Source organism: Juglans regia, chromosome 4 (genome assembly GCF_001411555.2).
Source record: "Juglans regia cultivar Chandler chromosome 4, Walnut 2.0, whole genome shotgun sequence".
In the NCBI taxonomy this organism is placed as follows: Eukaryota; Viridiplantae; Streptophyta; class Magnoliopsida; order Fagales; family Juglandaceae; genus Juglans; species Juglans regia.
This window is the reverse complement of record NC_049904.1, coordinates 23424768-23445843: the sequence shown is the minus strand read 5'-3', so window position 1 is coordinate 23445843 and position 21076 is coordinate 23424768. Positions and strand designations below refer to the sequence as shown.

The 21076-nt window shown below is 36.9% G+C and overlaps 3 protein-coding genes and 1 pseudogene across 5 annotated transcripts; 2 read left to right on the top strand and 2 right to left on the bottom strand.

The window, feature by feature from the left end:
- Nucleotides 1-3047: 3047 nt before the first annotated feature.
- Nucleotides 3048-5797, top strand: LOC108990225 (probable purine permease 10). Its single transcript, XM_018964114.2, has 2 exons — nt 3048-3163; nt 4424-5797. Exons 1-2 carry the CDS (start codon nt 3127-3129, stop codon nt 5524-5526), a joined length of 1140 nt encoding a protein of 379 aa, XP_018819659.1. The 5' UTR covers nt 3048-3126; the 3' UTR covers nt 5527-5797.
- A 288-nt stretch (nt 5798-6085) lies between these two features.
- LOC108990228 (UDP-N-acetylglucosamine transferase subunit ALG14) lies at nt 6086-9013 on the bottom strand. 3 transcript variants are annotated; one of them, XR_004801287.1, is made up of 6 exons: nt 8678-9013; nt 7858-8030; nt 7648-7787; nt 6799-6989; nt 6621-6680; nt 6086-6535 (listed from the first exon to the last, which is right to left on the bottom strand). XR_004801287.1 is itself a non-coding variant. In XM_018964118.2 (6 exons), the coding sequence occupies exons 2-6, from the start codon at nt 8009-8011 to the stop codon at nt 6359-6361; spliced, it is 678 nt and encodes a 225-aa protein (XP_018819663.1). In that variant the 5' UTR covers nt 8012-8030; nt 8678-8993; the 3' UTR covers nt 6086-6358. The 3 variants fall into 3 exon arrangements, 2 of the variants coding, with proteins under 2 accessions (XP_018819663.1, XP_035544951.1); XM_018964118.2 differs by having other exon boundaries at nt 6799-6945; nt 8678-8993; XM_035689058.1 differs by lacking the exon at nt 8678-9013 and adding an exon at nt 8295-8337 and having other exon boundaries at nt 6799-6945.
- Nucleotides 9014-16908: 7895 nt separating this feature from the next.
- Nucleotides 16909-17880, bottom strand: LOC108990226 (chlorophyll a-b binding protein of LHCII type 1-like). Its single transcript, XM_018964115.2, has one exon. It carries the CDS (start codon nt 17813-17815, stop codon nt 17021-17023), a length of 795 nt encoding a protein of 264 aa, XP_018819660.1. The 5' UTR covers nt 17816-17880; the 3' UTR covers nt 16909-17020.
- Nucleotides 17881-18561: 681 nt separating this feature from the next.
- Nucleotides 18562-19864, top strand: LOC108990214 (annotated as a pseudogene).
- The last annotated feature ends 1212 nt before the right edge of the window (nt 19865-21076 follow it).

The window sequence follows — 21076 nt, the reverse complement described above, 5'->3', positions numbered from 1 at the left end:
AAATAGAAATCGGGCCCAAACGAAACACATCGATGGTACATTTTACCAAACATTGAATTTTTGAAGGGACCAAAAAGCCTTAGATTTGCAGCAAAAGTCTAGGCAGTATGTTGCTTTACACTTTCAATGCAATCTTGAGCATATCATTGATAATAAAAATTCGTGCCCGATTAGTTAGCAGGTTACCAAAAGTTGAAGCAGAATGGGCATCTAATAATATCTGCCTTTTAGTTTTGGTCAATCTCACCCACTACATACAGTACTGGTGATGACAGCCACTGATGTTTTGAAATTCTTGCTCTATTCAAAGTGTGAACAGAAACTTAAAATAATAAAAGTGCAGGCAATGAGAAATCAAGCTCCTGATAATCGGGCTTAGCTGCTCCAACTTATAGTTTTTTTTTTTTTTTTTGACTTTTGACCTCTTTTCATGTATTTCTCGTTCTAGTGGTAATATTAGTTTCTTGGCCACAAACAAAAAGAGAGTGAGCGTGTAGGAATTTTGTGTGAAAGATGAGAATGACCTCATTGCTTTCCTTGTAGGATTTACACTCTAATCATCCACAAACAATGAACATCTTTGCAAGAATGAAACTCTAAAATATCTTGCCACCATCTCAATCAATGAAAGAAACCAGCACCTCAGTTTGTCAGGAATTGGGTGTAAGAAGCTGGAAAATTATATCCCCTAGAGTCCACAATTCAACTATAACGACCTTCTTAGACCCACCAAAGCATATGATCACCATATATCTCTGCCTATACTTAAAAGTGCGTATAATGTTACTATTCATTACTGTTCATCGTGAACAGTAACTCTAAATTTGTCGGTTTTTTTTTTTTTAAAATCTTATCTTATCTTATCTTATTACTATTCATCAACTGTATGATGAACGATGAACAGTAAAGATTTTTTTTTTATTCGTGTGAATGCCAATGTGACTCTAAATCTGCTGGTTTTTTTTTTTTTTTAAATCTTATCTTATCTTATCTTATTACTATTCATCAACTGTATGATGAACGATGAACAGTAAAGATTTTTTTTTTATTCGTGTGAATGCCAATGTGCGACGTAATACCGCAATCGTGCATAGGAAATGAGAGAGAGGAAGAAAGAAAAAGTGAAAAAAATATTAATTTTTAAGTTTTAAATGATCAATAAAGAAGTTGTTTTTTTTTTCTTCGCATGTTTTTTTCGCATATCCTATTACTGTTTATTATATCATACACTAAAAATCAACTTTAATTTATACAATACTAATTTTTTATCATTAAATAAATGATGAAATTTTACTGTACATTTTTAAGAGAAAAAAACTATCTAATTAATTTGAATTTTTAATATAATTTAAATTTCATAATAAATGATGAACATAAATAAATAATAATTTTATTCTTATACATTAGACTATTTTAATATTTGAAATTACACTTTATTTTTTTCTTCAATTTGACAGATGTGGCAAACGTGCTTTTTTTTATCAATTAGAAAATCTTACGCCATACAGGATTTTACACAAGTACCACTAATTTCAAAATAACCAAGCCATTTATAAAATACTAATATTTCATCATTAAATAAATAATGAAATTTTGTTAAATATTTTTAAAAAAGTATAACTATATAAATAATTAGAGTTTTAACATAATTTAAATATGATAATATTCTTAATTAACTAAAGAGAACTGTTACAACTAATAAAAAAGTAACCTGAAAATATGTCATGAATATGTATTTCATTTTTTTATTTTTCTTTTCTTTTTTTCATGTATTTTTTTAATCATCATAAACATTTTAAAAAAAATAAAAAATTTACAACATCATTAAATCAGGAGGGAATTGACAATCTATCTCTTCTCAAACAAAATTATTGAGTTCGAGGAAGAGATTAATATATTCTTAGGTTTTCAGAAACTTTTATATATTTTTTAAAATATTATTTAAATATAAAATATTTTTTTATTTGTTAATCTAATCATTACAATTTTCTTAAATATAAATTTTTTAAATTTAAAACAAAAACTACATTAAAAAATTATATTCCAATAATATTTTAACTTTTATAATATTTTTATTTTAACTTTTTTTCTCTCATTTTCTACAATCAAATCAAACATCTTAATCCAAATAATTTTATATATTACTATTCACAAACCATGTCACTACTATTAATACATCGATCCAAATCATATCTAAGGATATGATGTCTACGTGTGTTGTTTTTTGAAAGACGAGGCTGCTGCTGGTACATTAAAATTTTTAAGATTTAAATCCAACCATTCATTTTACCACTTCTCATTTTTTTTTCTTCGGTTGGATTGCTTCGATTTATGCAGTGAAGTACTATCACTATCACAAAAATTCTCCACATCTCTTTTCACTTGTTAGGTACAGAAATTGAGTTCATAAAAAAATTTTCTATATACTACTTATTTTACTTATGATTACGTTTTCTTTTTTTTAATCTAAAACATATTTATATTTTACAAAATAAATTATTTTTTAACTGGGCAAATGTGCCTCGCACATTACCCAACCGCTAGTATATATATATATATATGTGTGTGTGTGTGTATCATGTATATGAGGACAGCTGCTAAAAAACAAGCAGGTGACCTCATCCCCTCAAATAATTTGTAGCCTTATGATTTAGGTGTCACTCCAGCCCCCTTGGAAAATTGGTTGAGAAGCATGGCAAAGAAGGATAAGCAACCCAATAGTACATCATTGTGCTATTTAATGATGGTAATTAACTAGTTGTTCATCACAAAACATATGAATTTAATTACACAATATTTCATCTTAACCACATATACACTACATTATTTTACAAGGAAATTGACATGGCCGGCTGCATTGAGTTTGAGTGGGGTAATTGTAAAAGCTTCACAGAATTTTTAAATAATTTAGAATATGACAACTTTTCAAGATTAATTTAGAACATCCCAATCCCTTTCAAAACAGTCAAAAGTGTTACAAGAAATGATGGAATTAATATAAGAAAATGTTTATTGCACCGCTACAGCTACACCTATAAGCTACCAAAATTGCATCTTTTAAATGCTTCGTTTTCAGTCTCTCTCTCTCTCTCTCTCTCTCTCCTTTGGAACTTCTTGATATTCAACATGGGAGAAGCTCAAGAAGTGCAGCTCCACATCATCAGTAAGTGTTCAGGTTTTCATATATTAACTAGCAAGAGAGAGATTTCTTTTCATTTTTACATTAGTCAAAGTTACTAGGGGAAGATAAATTTAGCTTTGATTTGGCAGGGATTACAAGCGCTCTCTTTCTATTTCTAGTTTACTTCAGTAATGATAGAAACAGACAGATAATTCAAAACTGTCTAGCAGTAGAATTGCTGAATATGCATCAGCTTTGACTTTGAGTGAGATGTTGTATCACATATGGGTGTGGGTTTTAATTTTGAAGAAATAAATCCTTGTGTCCCCAAAGAACAAGTAATGTGCCTTTTCTTTTCAGTTTTTGAAACTTGTAGACCATAAGAGGGTACCAATCCAGGAAAAACCTCATCTCTGTAAATGTAACATATAGATGGAGATGCTGCCTATATATCTAGGATCCTGGGCTAGAAAAACGTCTACCACCTAATCATTTTTCAGACAAGAAGAAGGAAAGTCAGAAAGAGAGAACCGAAACTATGTTGTTTCTAGCTCGAACCTAGGTGGTGGAACATAAAGATATAACACTGCTCCAGCAGCTAGAATTTCATAGTACTCCTGGTCAACATAGCAAAACTTTTCTTCTATACATTATAATACAATTTGAGGGGGAAAAACAAAAGCCTCAAGACCATGCAGAAGTCCAAGAAACTCCAGCGTTTATTTGGAACAAGGAATTATGTGTACAACTTGAATTTCTCATGTTTTACTTGGCGTGATTTGAGGAGAACGGAAAAAAGGCTTTTTGGAATTTAATTGAGAGGTATACCAACAGGTCTCTATAAAAAGGGAATACCGCAGCATCAAAGACCAAAAACATTTAATACCTCACTAGTGATGGATTCTTGGTTTCTGATGTAGATCAGTCTAGAGACATCATCCACTTGAATGAAAGATCTTTCCTAAGAACACCAAAACATGCAAGTTAAGAGAGAATATAAGAACATCCCGGATTGAGTGTGCAAAACAGTCTGTCATATACCTTTTTTTGGGGGAAAAAGTCTTCTCACGCTTTTCCTCAAATTTGAACGCCTTAGTAGGAGAGATAGACATATGTAGTGGACTCTACAACATTTCTTACTATTGTGTGGATTTTTTGGACAGCATAATGCTCAATAATTATAGTCCAGAGCCCATTTCATATCAATCTCTCTTCCACTTGTCCTCAATTAGGATAGTTACTAAAACATACCTTGATCTCCTTTTTGATACTGTACTAATCCTTTCACTGTGGTCCTAGCAGCTGAGATGGGCAAACAAGCAAACTCAACTGAGCAAATGCATACCAGCAGCCTATCAACAATCGGCAAACGAAGAAACTATAAGAGGTGGCTCCGAATGGCCATATATACACTCTTTCTCCTCTTTGGGCAGTCAACAGCTTTAATACTGGGAAGATTATATTACACAAAAGGTGGAAAGAGCAAATGGTTAGGAACTCTTGTGCAGCTTGGAGGCTTCCCACTCCTCCTTCCCTACTACTTCATCTCATCACCCAAAAACAAACCCCCCAAAGAAGAAACAGTCCTCTCAAAACCACCATCAGCCTTGACACTTTCAACCGTTTATGTATTCCTTGGCCTACTTGTAGCAGTAGATTGCTTCTTGTTTTCAACTGGGCTAATGTACCTTCCAGTCTCTACTTACTCCCTCATTAGTTCCTCAACATTGGGGTTCAATGCTTTATTCTCCTTCTTCCTCAATTCCCAGAAGTTCACCCCTTTCATACTCAATTCTCTAGTCCTTCTCACCATATCCTCCATTCTCCTTGTTCTTCAAACACATTCTGCAGACCCCACAGCTGGAGTCTCTAAAGGGAAGTATATAATTGGGTTCATTTGCACACTTGGTGCATCTGCTGGATATGGGTTGGTGCTTTCCCTCACACAGCTTGCCTTTAAGAGGGTTCTGAAAAGGGAGACATTTTCAGCAATCATGGACATGATAGTTTACCAATCACTTGTTGCAACCTCAGCTACTTTGGTGGGACTTTTCGCCAGCGGAGAGTGGAAGGGTTTAAACAGAGAGATGGAAGAGTTTGAACTGGGGAAGGTCTCGTATCTCATGACTGTGATTTGGACAGCCATATTGTGGCAGGTTTTCTCTGTTGGTTGCATGGGATTGGTTTTTGAGGTTTCTTCCCTCTTCTCCAATGCCATAAGTGTTCTGGGTTTGCCTATTGTTCCGGTTCTTGCCGTGATCTTTTTCCACGACAAACTTGGTGGAATAAAGGTGGTCTCCATGGTGTTAGCTATTTGGGGCTTTATTTCGTATGTCTATCAGCAGTACCTCGACGATTATCAGTCCAAGCCTGAAGACAGAACTTCCAATGAAGTTTCCGATTAATGCTTCCCAACATGGAGAGGTTGATGGATGAATAAGTTTCCTTTTGTTTTAGGCTGCAATCTACAGTGCTGGATAAAACACATGCTTAGATCAATGTGAGGCTAATGCAAGTAACATTTTTTGGCTTATGCATGGAATGGCTATTAGTAGAAGACGAGCAGATGTCCTCATCCCTATTAAATGTGTGGTCAAATTATTTTGCCATGTAATTGTTATATTGAAAATGATCCTCTCAAGTTCTTGTCCTAATTTGATGATACCAGTTAAAAGAGATAGATGCATAAAGTAACATAAAATAGGGAAGGCATTCATAAATTGTTTGAAAATAGATGAAAATGTAACATAAAATCACTTTTTTTTGGATAAATAGTCAAGATTAAACGGAAGGCATCAAAGGTAGCCCAACAAAAGAGAATCACGAAAGTGTCGTGATACAAGCAACAACCAACCAACTGGAATAGATTTTGGACATAAAGTTCCCCTCGCTTTCTCCTTTAATCAATGTATATTTATGTAAAGAACATCTCTGGACTAATTCCCAAGCAAGCCTGAATAATTCTTCTTTTCAAAATGATAGAGATTAAAACTGAAATCATAAATTTTTTGCACTCTGGGTTATCAAACGTACAGCAGAAAAGTAGTTATCCCTCTTCCTCATGGCTTCAATTCACGAAACAATTAAAGTTCACATTACCATACACATCTAGTGAGCAACTCTAGTTGGGCAAAGAGAACATAGATAGGCTATAGATAAACTTCGACAATCTTGACTGCATTGCAAAACTTGGAGGTTGAAGAGATAATACCAATGTTGACAGCTGCATTAGATAAACTACATGAGACAACCAACATAGTGAGCTCGTGGATATTGTCTCTGCAGTTGTGGCCACTGCACAAAGAACTGATCAGCTATTCTTAACTTGTAAAGAAGCAAGCCACTTAATGAGAGCCTTCTCACTCTTGCTATACTCTCGACGTAGAAAACAGATGACCATCTAACCCCCACAACCTGCAGTCAAGGCTAAAAGATTAACTCCAACATCATCTCACAGAAAACCACGAGACCAGAGGCAAAAGGCTTAATCCATCCACACCTTGAAAAAGAACGCAATAGCACATAGTGGAACACAAGTCCCTGGCCCATTGCAGAGAATCTGAGGTTACGCAAAAAGTTAATTACAAATTAATTAACTATCCCAGAATATGCCCGTGTGTGGGTAATGTGTACAAAACATAAATGTCTGGTAGTATAAAAATGGATAGAGAGAATACCACTTGGGGTCTAATTTTAGTCATTAACCAGAGTGCATGAGCCATAGCAACTAAAGTTGTCCACACAGAGGTGAAATATGATTGACCAACTTCCCTACTTCGATAGATCTGCATGAACCGAGCAGTTTGAACCTCCTTGACCCCATTCTGCAGTAGAAACCATTTCAAAAAAGAAACTTTTGTTGACAAACCTGCAACAATCAAATAAAAATAAAATGCAGTGCAGAACTAACTCTCAATGAGAAGCACATTATTTGCTTACTTCCTATAGAAACAAAGTTGGACACACTGACAAACTATGCTCTCTAACTCATTTATTTTTCGTCCATTTCCATTTTTTTCTATAATATTTCACTTCTTCAATGGAGTGTAAATAAAAAGCTAGAGAAATTGGATGAAAAATGATACAGGTCACAACCAAAAGTGCATAACAACAAGGAATCTATGCACTCAACAAATCCTGCAAATATTATGAAACTGCTATATAAGGCTGAAAAGGTACCCATAACAGAAGACTAGTACCAATATTCTAACCGTTGCTCTTCAACTATCCCAGGGGTTCATGACTCCTTAACAAAAAAAATTATCAACGATCAAGCCTAAAATGCTTCCCACTCCTCTCACTTTATAAGTACAACTAAAAAACGGCTTACCTCCTACCACATACTCTTAATTTCAACAATGATAACACTTCTTGAATATATATATATATATATATATATATATAAATATTAACATCTAAGAATGGACTCTATCTAACCCCCAACTTGGACCTGTCCATGTATCATCGAAGAACTCACATTTAAGACTAAAACATACAGAAGTGCAGAACGATATATTACTACTTACCTCATCAACCAAGTTGTTCTCCAGCGTGCGAGCTTTTTGGAGGCTCATATTATCAGTAGCAGCAGCAATGTAGAATCTAGGACTGAACCTCTCTTTTTGCAGCACCAACAACAGATTAATCATCTCAGCCGTGTGACCCCCTACAATGGTAATAAATAACTAATCAAGTTCACATCGTGATTCAGTAATGAAACCAGCTCCATGGCTCACCTGAACCTAAAATAATGAGGGTACTGAGAGCTCCTGGAGCTTCTGTTCGAAGAGGTTTGCCACTCCAGTATATAACATACAGGACACGAAACAGCATCAAGGTGAGGCTAACGATGGCGAAAGTAATAGAAACTTCTCCATTGCCCTTCTCCATTTCTGAATAAAGAAGAATTCTACCCAAAAAAAGTAACAATTAGAAAATCAGATTTGTAATTCTGATTAAATTCCGAATTAGACCATGGCATCAATTTCACACTTCACCAGAAATTCAAATCCATTGAAGAGAATGGCAAACGATGGCATCGAATCTGAAAAATTCAACGGATCTATGCGAAGGAGTTTTTCCACTAATCACTGTTCATCAACAAACACCCCACACCTGACGTGACTGTCCTTTTTTTTTTTAAAACTAAAAAACGCACGTTTTGAAGACCTACTTTACAATTTCGAATTTCAAACCCATTTGAATCCAGCGTCGCCCTTCTCTGCCCAGCACCCCTGCACCCTCTGCCGTGTATGTACAAATGGTTATTAATTTTAACGCTGTAAAAACACTATAATCTTGTTGTGGACTTCTTTTAGGGTATCACACCAAGAATTAATCAAAACATCCATCTCGCAGAAGAATGGACGACACTTTGACAACTTCTCTCTATATGAATAACAGACGACACAAACCAATCGAGATCAAATGGACAATGAGAGACTACAAGCACTTGTCACAAACCCAAAAAAAAATTCGCCCAGACTACAATCACCAGGTATTTTTCCATCAAAAACCCAAACTAATCGAGCATTGGAATATTATTTTTAGGTTTACCTGAGTGAGGAAAAGTCCTCTGTGGCCGCAGCTCTGGACTTCTGTTCTCTTCCGCAGATCTCTGGATGCGGGGTGGTCGAGAGGGATGAAGCACGCTGCAGAAGAGGGAAGGTGGACTCAGACCAGATGAAGAACCGGCTGATGGGGAGATGAAGGTCTCGCCGCTGAAGAGAAGAGGGGGAAGATGACCTTCTGAAGAGAGGGTCGGGGGAGGGTCGGGGCGTGAGTGGGGGTTTAGGGCAAAACCGGTTCACTTGTTAGTGAACCGGTTTTGCCACGTAGAGAATGTGGTGTGTGATTGTGAACCGGTTTAATATTTTTTCTTCTTCCAGAAAACTATGAAGCCTAGCAGAGGAAGGACAAGAGAGAGATTCGAACAAGAAGGCAGGCTTTGGAGGAGAGAGTAAACGGCGTAACATCGGTGTTAGACAGAGATGAATGACGTGTTAACGTATTCACCTTTGGATTGATTTTATTATCCCTGCAAAAACCGGTGTAAACCGGTGGAGGTGAGCCGAGCCGCCCATCTTGATGGTCCAGTTACATTCGGGGTGTCCGTCATACTGTGGGTCACGTTACACGTGTTCCGTGGTGAAACGTCCGCAATTTTTCCTTCATGACCGTCGCAGGTTTGTCTCTCTTATTTTTTCCTTTTTTTTTTTATTCTATTTGAGAATTATTTGTCCAATATTCTCTAAAAAAAAATTATAGATAACTTTAAAGAATGGGAAATGATAAAGTTACATTTTTTATTTTTTTATTTGATTTTTTTAAAATTTTTTATTTATTTAATGATTAAAAAAGTGATTATTAGTAAAATTATATATATTTTAATTTTTTTTTAATGATTAAAGATGTTAAGAAAATACTTAAAAAAATAATAAAAAAATAAAAAATTTCAAATTCATTATAAGTAGTAAATAGGTAGTAATTGGGTAGTAACCCACTTCCCTTAAAGAAAATTGATTTTTCAATAATATTTAAATACATTTATCTATCAACTCAAAGAAAATAATTCCCCATAAAAAATGTGACTTAGGCTCCGTTTGGATAGTGAGATGAAATTAGATAGTTTTAGATTAAAGTTGAATAAAATATTGTTAAAATATTATTTTTTTAATATTATTATTGTTTTGAGATTTGAAAAAATTGATTTTTTTTTTTTTTTTGAAAAACAGAACATTTTTCATTTCTATATTACCTCATAACTGGAACATTACAAAGTTTTTCTTGCAAAACAAAGGAATTAATTCCTGATGGAACCCCTTCCATCCAAACGAATTCATCCAATACATCAAGACCCAGCTTAGCTAAAGTGTGAGCTACTTTATTGTTTCCTCTGTGTGTGTATTGTATAGTCCAATTCCTTCTATTGTGTAAAATCAGTTTTATATCTTCAACTATCTGTCCATGCCACTCCCAACAGCAGCTATTCCTATTTACAGCTTGTATGATCCCTAACGCATCCCCTTCAAAGATGACCCTCTGCCAATTCAGCTCCTCACAAAGCTTTACCGCTCTCCACAGGGCTTGTAACTCTGCAACTGCTGGTGTACATGTACCTGCAACTGAACAGCAAAGTGATAACAAAACCTCACCTTCTTCATCCCTCGCCACAATCTCTATCCCTCTTTTATTCTTTTTTGTATCCAAACTAGCATCCAAATTCACCTTCACAAACCCCCTATCTGGTTTCACCCATTTGTCACCAATTTTCTGCATTTCCCTTCCTCTCCTAACCCCATCCAAATCCTTTTTAACCTCCTCAAAAAACTTTAGACTTTCTTCAGCTTGTCTAAACAACTCCCCTGGTCCTTTGAATTTCTTTTCAAAAACAAAAGCATTTCTCCTCCACCACAGGTTCCTCATTACAAATGCTACAAGATCAAGTTTTTGTTTTGGGAGTTTCTTTATCATCTGCAGCCATATATCTATAAAATCACCATCCATCCGATGTCATTTTTGCACTGGGCTTTTATTCTCAGCCCACACATCACCAGTAGCAGTGCGTGCAACTCCACAACACATGTTCCACTATTTCATTCTCTCTTCCACACACTGGACATAGTGGATTTTCTACTACTTTCCTTCTAAACAGATTCCACTTAGTAGGTAGGCTATTCACAACTGCTTTCCACGTAAACACTTTTACCACTTCTGGTGTACTCAGCTGCCAAATGCTCTTCCATACTATTTTTTCACATTTTGCCTCTGAAGAACCCCCTTTATCTCTGCCTTTCCGAGTTCTCTCCAAATGGTAACCACTTTTAACACTATATAAGCCATCCTTGGAAAAAGCCCAGATCCTCTTATCTGGTGCTTTAGAGCTACTAACTGGTAAACCACAGATAAGGTCAGCCTCCTCTTTTAAGAAAGTATCATAAACTAGCCTATGATTCCACCCTCCATTAATCAAGAGTTCTTCCACTTTTGCCTCTGCACACCGGTTCCTTTGAGGGGATTGAATGCTAAATTGAATGGGTTTTGGGATCCACTTGTCCTCCCATATCTTCACCTGTTCACCATTTCCCACCCTCCAAACCAATCCCTCCTTTAACAAACCAATAGAACCCCATAAACTCCTCCATATTTTTGAAGGCCCCATCCTAAATTAGCTTTCAGTAGGTCAGAGTGTTTAAAATACTTATCTTTCAGCACCCTCGCAGCAACAGATTGTGGCATAGTCATGATCCTCCAACATTGATTTGCCAAGAGTGCTGTGTTGAAGCTTTGAAGCTCTCTAAACCCCATACCCCCTTCTGTTTTAGCAGTTTCCATTTTTGCCCAACTCTTCCATTGGATTCTATTTTCATTTTTCTGAGAACCCCACCAGAATTTAGCCATTAATGCAGATATTTCCTTACAAAGTTTCACAGGGACTCTAAAAATATTCATGTGATAAGTTGGGACAGCTTGTGCTACTACCTTCAACAATACTTCTTTACCCGAGGGTGAAAGGAAATGGTTTTTCCAATTACTAATTTTATTCCACACCCTGTCTTTTATACCTCTAAAGGTATTATATTGATATTTCCCCACCATCACAGGTAATCCCAAGTACTTTTCACAATTATTCTGAATCCCTGCCCCCACATCCATTCTGATCCTCTCCCTAATATCTGCCTTTATGTTAGAGCTAAAAAACAGAGCTGTTTTCTGCCTGTTTAAACATTGACCTGAAGCTTCCTCATAAATCTGCAACAATTCTTTTATCTTCACCCATTCATGCCAAGAAGCTTGCCCAAACACCAAGCAATCATCTGCAAAAAGCAGATGTGTAACTCGAATTCCCCCTCTAGCCACTGAAACTCCATTCAAGACTCCCTTCCTTTCAGCTTGGTTTATGAGAGTACTCAATCCCTCTGCACATAAGAGAAAAATGTAGGGAGATAAGGGGTCTCCCTACCTTAGACCCCGGGATGGTTTCAAAGAATTTCCAGGTTTTCCGTTCACTACAATGGCATAGGATACTGTTTGAACACACTGCATTATGAGTCCCACCCATTTTTCACCAAAACCCAACTTAACCATTACTGCCCTTAGGAAGCCCCATTATACTCTATCGTATGCTTTTGAAATGTCAAGCTTTAAAGTCATACTGCCCTTATTTCCTCTCTTCTTCTTCTTCATGGAATGGAGAATTTCATAGGCTGCAATTATGTTATCAGTAATAAGCCTCCCCGGTATAAAAGCACTTTGGTTCAGAGAAATCACACTTTTTAGCACTTTCTTAAGTCTATTGGCTAGAGTCTTTGCAATGATTTTATAAAAAACATTGCAAAGACTAATTGGTCTAAAATCCCCAACATCTTTTGGTTCCTTTATCTTAGGGATCAAGACCACATGTGTATGGTTTAAACAATCCAAGCTACCCTTCCCCCTAAGAAAGCTTAATACTGCCTCTGTCACCTCATCCCCCACCACCTCCCAATAGTTTTGATAGAAAGAGGCACCAAACCCATCTGGTCCTGGTGATTTCAAAGGCCCAATTTGTTGCATAGCTATTTCCACCTCATCTTTGCTATACTCTCTTTGCAACTCATCATTCATCTCAGTAGTTATGCGTTTCTCCATTGCACAAAGACACATTAATAGCCTCAATTGATGGTGAAGTCGATTGGTAAACTAGTTTATAGTGAGAAAAAAATGCGTCTTCAATATCCTCCTGCTCCTCCCAAAGCCTCCCATTAGCATCCCTAACCTGTTTTATCTGATTCCTCTTCCTTATTTGAGAGGTACATGTATGAAAAAACTTGGTATTTCTGTCACCAAGTTTGTACCAGTTTTTTTTTTTGCCTTTTGCCTCCATTTTAAATCCTCTTGTTCCAACAAGACCCCCACCCGTTTTGGGAGCTCCCTTATAGCCTCTATGTTATCTGGCCTCTCATTATCTTGTAACTTTTTTATTTCCTTAGAAAGCCTATTAATATCCTTCTCACGATTCATTTCCTTACCCCTAGCCCATTCCTTTAATTTCCCACTGCATCCTCTTAATAGCCCTTGGACTTTGCTTATAGGTTCTTCAATCTGATTCTGACCTTTCCACCCCCCTCTCACCACTTCCTTGCACTCCTCTTGTTTCACCCAAGAGGCTTCAAAAAAGAATCTTCTCTCTCTTTTTCCAACTGCAAAGAATGTATCCTTTGCCTCAAGCAGGATGGGTCTATGGTCAGAACATATTGCTACTAGATTAGTCACCTTCACCCTTTTAAACATCTCCCTCCATTCATGATTTGCCACAAATCTATCTAGTCTTTCCTTGGTAAAAGTGTGATGCCCGTGCTTATTACTCCAAGTAAACGGGCTACCTACATACCCTAAATCAGTGAGATTTTTTTCTGTCAACACCTCCCTGAATTGCCCCATCCCTTTTTCATCCCTCATTTTACCTCCCCATTTCTCCTCTTGCACTAATAATTCATTAAAATCCCCTTCGATGCACCAGGCCTCCCCTTTTTTTGGTTCCAAGGAAGCTAATAAATCCCAAGACAACTTTCTCTTTGAGATCTCAGGATGCCCATAAAAACCCGTGAAATTCCAGCATTTCTTACTTCCCTCTCCCTTAATAACACTGCTTATATGCCATTGAGAAAAATGAAGAATTTCAAGATTTATGCCTCTTCCCCAAAATAATGCTAACCCACATCTTTTTCCCACAGGTTCCACCACTAGACAACCTTTCATCCCCAATCTGCTTTTTAGAGCTTCTACCCTTCCTCCCTTAATCATAACTTCCATAAGAAACAAAATATTGGGCTTATTCACCTTTACTAAACTGCAAAGGGTCTGAACTGTCCGAGGGTTGCCCAACCCCCGGCAGTTCCAACTTAAACAATTCATAATAATTGGCGGGGCTGCCTAACAGCCTCCGCCATAATCTCAATATCAATCAAATCCAAACTCTCTCCCCTTTTTAATTTTTTAATGCTGCCCTCCACAATATCCTTATCCTCCCTTCCTACATTCTGTCTTTTAGAGATGACCGTTTTCCTGTCCCCCCTTAACCCCTCTCCTCTAGCTCTCCTCTTCCAGCCTCTTCCCCTTCCTTCCTGCCCCCCCTCAAGCTCCATTGTATCCCTTACCACCAGAATTTCATCATCAGCCCCCTCATAACTATGTGTATTGTCTGCTACTAAGAAGGTATTGACCAAATCCTGTATTTCAAACCCCCCTTTAAGCATACCACTTCCCCCCTCCCCCACACATCCCTTCCCTTTTCTCTCTTTTACCACCCCTTCCACCTCACTCTGAATTCCCTCTAAACCTTCAATATTGACTCCCTCTCTTTCTTCACTATTTTCAGGGGTTGCATTTTCCTCCTCTTCTTCCTCTACCACTTTTCTCACCTTCTCAGTTCGACCCCTTCTCCACATTTTAGCTCTTAACCATGGACCATATTGGGCAGGCCCCCCATTTTCACTCAAACATCCCTTTGACCGATGTATTATGCACCCGCACTTAAGACAAATTCGTGGCAACTTCTTGTATTGGAAAGGGATCCACAGCTTCTTCCCCTCCGTATTTATTGTCCTCCCTCTGCCTAGGCTTCTTCTAATATCCAAAATAACCTTAACCCTCAAACACTTCCCCCAAGCTATGTCTCCCTCCTGGATTTCTACCTCTAATACTTTACCCATAGTTATCCCCAACTTCTCTCCAATACTCTGATTCATGCAATCCAGAGGTAGGTTAAACATTTGAACCCAGAAACTCTGTTTAAAAAAATCCATCGAATGGATTTGGGCCTTCCCTTCGTATGGCATTAACACAAATAAATGGTTGTCAAACAACCATGGGCATCCTCTCATCACCTTCTCCTTATCATAACGATTTGAAAATGAAATAGTAAAACGGTTATTACCAAGTTCTCGAAAGGTCGGGGGTGAACGTACCTTCCAGATCTTCTCCATTGTGTTTCTAATAACCTCTTTTCCAATCCTACGGTCAACGAATACCTTTCCCAACAAGCTCCTTTCCCCCAACATCTTCAGTTCCTCGCTATCACTTGATGAAATTTCAATAGGTTCACTCTCCTCCTCTCCAAGTTTCAGCTTCTCCCAAATATCCTCCAACCCTTCCATGTCCATACCCTTTGTTTACCTCAGTAAACACAGACTCTCGCAGTACCCCCACCCAGGTGAGGAATACACTGACCTCCTTCCACCTAGCTGTTCGAAACCCTAGTCGCCTCCCAAGAAGACGACGAGAGCAAAACGGTTAGAGGAGACTTTTATTCGGAAATTAATTGAGACTGTGTACAACGAAAAAATTGAATTGTTTATTATATTTTATATAGGAATTTGAAAAAAATTGTAATTATGAGATAAGATGAAACTATTTCTATATCTAAACGGATCCAAAAATACAATGTTTCAAGACTCTCATTTAATTTCATATCTAATCAAAGTGGGATTAATAGAACAATAACTTGAGAGAAAATTAGTACAATTGGATTGACAAATTTTTTAATTTTCAACATATCAATAGGTGACACGTGTAAAATTGAGTTTTTTTTGTACATTTTTCTAAAATACAATTAGCATTGTTTTTTTATTAAAATAATGAAATTCATAAGTATATATTTTTTTTTTCTTTAGTGATTGCAAGAGTTTTTAACTATGTATACATAACGAAATTCAAATTTTTTTCTAACAACTTGCTAAAATTATTGGTTAAGAGCCCATCTTTATCCATAACAAATCTCCGCTCTAAGATTAAGTTATTTGCCTAAAGTTATACTATATAGTACTGTATTCTTATTCCATTTATATTTTATCTTTGTGTTGACTAGAATTGTTTATTATATTTTAAAAAATATTTTGGTCACAAAGTGATTATTTTAAAATAATCACATAAACTGATCATATGGTTTGATGTAGTTTTTTAAATTATAAAATTATTTTTATTATAAAATAGATCTTTATATGAAATTATGCCAATTTATTAGAATATTTTTATTTAACTCTTTTTTTAGTCTGACTAATTTTTAGAACCTTTTCTTAAAAAGCAAGAAGCTGATCTGAGGTTTATACATAATGACACGTCAGAAAATAGAAAGATAAGTAGGATCAGAGTATATAGCATTTTCCTGCATCCTTGATCACTTCAATTCAAAAGTTTAGTCGCATCCTTGAGGTTGTTGCACAGATTTTGCTTCAAAGTTGAAACTTGTCAACATCAGGAAAAACAACTTTCAGACAGTGAGAATAAGCAGTTAGAGAGCTATATTAGTTGAAGAAAGGAAAATACTACTCTACTGTTCATTTTTACCACTATATTTTTTTATTTAATAATTAAGTATTTTTTAATAATATTTTAATTTTTAAAAAAATATTTAAAAATGTTAAAAAATACATGAATGAAAAAAAAAAATCCTATAACTAACGGTGACTCCAACGGTAGCTGAGAACAGTGTCTGTAATGCCACTCAGAAAGAAAATCTCCCCAAGTATCTGTGTCCAAAGATTATGGAATTGGTCGATTTTAGGCGACTTGGGGCATGGCGATTACACATCAGAAGTAATGCCGATGTTCAGCCGAGGTGAGCTAACCCAGAACATGATCATAGATACTGGGATCAAGATTCAAGAAATTAACCAAGTTTCCATGGATAAAGTTACAACTCGAAATGATGAATTTTCATGGCTGGGTCTGATCTTGAGAATCTGGACCATTAGCAGTTTATGCGGAAAGATGTCACCAACATTTATGATCAATATAGGTACTAGTACTAGAACACAAAATTCAGATCAAGCTCTCCATTGATTTTTTCAAACAAACAAATAATTACATCGCCAAGTACATCAGTCTAAAAGGAAAATTTGACTTTTCTTTTAGAAAAGTTCACTTTCCAGGGACAAAGTTTGTGGCATATGCCCAGGCATTGTTGTTCACGGGGTCTGCAAGGTGGTCAGCCAGGTTCTCCAGGGGTCCCTTCCCTGTCACGATGGCTTGCACAAAGAATCCAAACATGGAGAACATAGCCAATCTACCGTTCTTGAGCTCCTTCACCTTCAACTCGGCAAAAGCCTCTGGGTCATCAGCAAGACCAAGTGGGTCAAAGCTTCCACCTGGGTAAATTGGATCGGTTACCTCACCTAGTGGCCCACCGGCAATACGATATCCCTCGACGGCACCCATCAAGATAACCTGTGTAGCCCAGATGGCCAGGATGCTTTGTGCATGGACCAAGCTTGGGTTGCCCAAGTAGTCAAGTCCACCCTCACTGAAGATCTGTGCTCCAGCCTTGAACCAGACAGCCTCGCCGAATTTGACTCCATTGCGAGCCAAGAGTTCAGGGAAGACACATCCAAGGGCTCCAAGCATTGCCCACCTAGAGTGGATGACTTCGAGCTCACGGTTCTTGGCAAAAGTTTCTGGGTCAGCTGACAACCCAGCAGTGTCCCAACCGTAGTCACCTGGAAATTCCCCGGTAAGGTAAGACGGGGGCTCGCCAGAGAATGGACCCAAATACTTGACACGGTCTGGTCCGTACCATGGGCTTCCAGAGGAAACAGACTTGCTGGCGGTTTTCCTCATGCTGACACGAGCAACACCGAGCTCGGGGGTTGATGGAGCAAGCTGCACTGCCTTGCCCGCGAAAGATGGGGAGGAGAGAGCCATGGTTGAGGCGGCCATTGTTGAATGAGAAAGAAAGAAAGCTTTGTTCTTGAACTAATTCTGGTGGTGGGAAATGAATCGTTATTTAATACCATATATATAGTAGGTTTTGAGCTAGGCTTCTTATCTTCTAATATCCAAATCTTCAACCCCATTGGTCGTTCAAGATCTTGCTCTTGTTTTTCTTTGTGATACATGGCACTCTCTAACCCACCAGTTCTTGGTTTCAATTTTGCAATTTCCAACCAATGCAAGTGCAACGCGTGTAATTTTCAGATTACACTCACCAGATATTTGAATATTATTTGAACTCACAGATAAAATAATAGAAACTTTAAAATCTCTGCATGATACTTGTAAGTTAGTTCAACAGATGTATTATGAGTGTAGGAGATTTTTCTTTAGAGATATGATGGCCATGTGGGTTGGAATGGACCGCAAAACAAAAGAGAAATATCTTACGGCTGCAGCATTGTGGTACCGGTTAGAATTGACCACAAAGCAGAGCCATATATATCTGGTGGCTGCAGTCTTATGGCATCACATCCACATACATTCATATTCATAAAATATCTTTCAAACGATTGTATTGATAATTGGATTATTAAAGACACATCGTTTATAGAATTAGTAGTTAAGAATAAATCGTGTGTAATCAATTAAGCTACTGAAACAATCTTTTTCTATAGAGAATATTAGATTACACACGAAAAATGAAGTAAAGAATAAATAATTCAGTATTTTTTATGATCAATTATGGATTAATGTTTACAGTCTCCCCCTAGTTTTACCGATGGAACGAATTAAAGCTTTCTTCTCCTGGGCACGCAATTTGCTGGCGGCCGGGTTTTCCTGGGTACATCTCTGATGCATTTCTTGAGCGATTCAGCACAGACCTTTGCCGACCTCACGACAAAAACATACCCTTTTGCGTTCATGCATGCTAGCATCCGCAGGTTATGATCTTCTGACCATGCTGGGGGATTGCATAATTTCTTATGTTACAAATGCTAGCAACAGATCGAGAAGCTAGAGTCCTGGTCGTGGAAAAAGGAAGGACACGACCGGAGGAACGAGCTAAAGAGTTAAGCAAATATATGAACGAACTAAACCCAGAGTTCTTGATCAAGGACGTCGTCTCTTGGAGACACCATACTACTCATCCTCGCCCTATGCTTTCATTCTGTATTTGAGGGTACTAATGCCGTGGGAGTTGCAGGTAAAATTAATATTGGTGCATTGATGCGTGATATATCGTTGATCAGTTTTCATAACATAAATTTAGGGTTAATATCTATGGAAAAATATGTCCTCTCAAGCGTTATTGCCGCAACTTAAGAGAACCTTGATCTCCGCACGCCACATGCACGATGTTAGAGCCAACCCCATAGCATAGTGAGAAGATCAAAAAGTGGCCGGCTATGAATTTCGATCGATCCCGGCCCTCTGCGCGCATCATCTCTAGTCACTAGTACTCCAGTGTACCCCCACCACGTACACAAGCGGCCTGCTGATTGAGTTCCCAAAACTATTAATATGTAGTACGTACCATCCACATTTAATTAGTTTAACTTAACAGTACTCCCAATTAATGTTGGTCCATTCCATATATTGATCTGATCATCAGTATTAGAACCTGAATTTGGCGATCCACTTTTGAGTATAATTACTTGCATTATATATACCTTGCTATATTATTATTATTATTAATATTGGCGATGATCATCATGAATGGGAATAGCACTACTCAGAATATATGCTACCAAAGAGGCAATTTCTGACAACTGCAGCTTATGCTTTTGCCTTTGCCATATCGAGCTAGCCCCATTGGAGTAGGGATAGGCATTGCCATTGATGCCACGACTCAAGGATCAACAGCAGATTGGATCTATATATGCTATCTCAATGGGGCTTGCTTGTGTCTATGTGGCCATCAAGCATCTTATCGCCAAAGGCTTCAAACCTCAATCTGAATGCTATTTCGACACCCCCTTCTTCAAATTTCTTGCTGTGTTTCTTGGAGTGGCTGTTATTGCCGTCGTGATCATGTTGAAGCTAGCTAGCTAGCTGGATATTGGGTTTGATATCGTTGTTCTCAAGGCACGGTTCCAGAAGCACGCGCGTACGATTACATGGAAGGAATATTGACATTAATTAGCAAGCAATTGATTGAAATAAATCTTGAAGTATAAAAAAATAATTCATGACCGGGCAAGGACTATAATAATTTTTCATTAACATTGTGATCATGATCAGTTAATTAGAGGCGGCAATATGTGACACGACATGTTTAATCAGGCCAACACGAACATGACACGATAAAAGAGAATTAGGGTTTATCCTTAACGAGTTTGGATCAAAACGGGTTGACCCATTAAGACACGATTGCTTAACGGGTTGATAACGGGTCAACCTGTTTTGACCCGTTATAATCCGTTAAAAAAGTTAAAGTTACAATTATACCCTTATACCTAAAAATAAAATTGTTGATATTTTAATTTCGATATTTTTATTGTTTGAATTGTAATTTTGGATTTATAGTTAGTTTTATACCTTTTATAGATATTGTAATTTTAATATTTATATAAAATTATGCTAAACTAGAGTTCTAGGAGAAAAAATAATATTTGAAGATTGCCAGATATTTTGAATGCTACTGCGGTAGATAAACGAGTCGCTTATCTAGTCAAGTAAATGAGTCAATATAAAGGTTTTGTAATTGAGAACTTATCTGTAAATTGATTTTCAAATAATAAAATTGTATTTTCTAGGTTTAGTTGCCCCGTAAGGTTTTACTTTTGAGGAGTTCTTTAAAAGATTTCCCTTTGTAACCAATCATTGTGTTATGCAAATTTATTTATTTATTTCAAGTATTTGATTGGTTAAATAAGTCACAAGATTACGAATTAACCAAGTTGTTCAAGCGAATTGGTACACAATCTCGTGAGTATACATGGGTATATTGGGAATTTCACAATTGGTTTGCCAAAATTTAGGCATAGATTGCAGTTACTACTAATTTCCATGTGCTTTATTTTTAGATGGTGGTTATTTTAGTATTTTACATTTTAGTGTCTTGTGTTGTAACTCTTAGGTCTGGTTTGGATAGAGAGAGAATTTAATCTCAACCCATTTTATCTCATCTCATCTTGATATCCAAGCACCACAAATACAGACTTTTCAATTTTAAATTTTTAAATTTTTCATCTAATCATTATCTAATTATTATAATTTTCTCAAACTTCCGAACAAAACATAAAAAATAATTCAATTTTTTCA

Bases quoted from the DNA above. Each gene is read 5' to 3' on its own strand.
- LOC108990225 (XM_018964114.2), top strand. From the start codon at position 3,127: ATGGGAGAAGCTCAAGAAGTGCAGCTCCACATCATCA. The intron at 3,164-4,423 runs GTAAGTGTTCAG...TGGTCCTAGCAG, and splicing joins AGTGCAGCTCCACATCATCA to CTGAGATGGGCAAACAAGCA.
- LOC108990228 (XM_035689058.1), bottom strand. From the start codon at position 8,320: ATGGGTTTGAAATTCGAAATTGTAAA. The intron at 6,946-7,647 runs GTAAGTAGTAAT...TTTCTACTGCAG, and splicing joins AGAACAACTTGGTTGATGAG to AATGGGGTCAAGGAGGTTCA. The intron at 6,536-6,620 runs GTGTGGATGGAT...CCTTGACTGCAG, and splicing joins CTATTGCGTTCTTTTTCAAG to GTTGTGGGGGTTAGATGGTC.
- LOC108990226 (XM_018964115.2), bottom strand. From the start codon at position 17,815: ATGGCCGCCTCAACCATGGCTCTCTCCTCCCCATCTTTCGCGGGCAAG.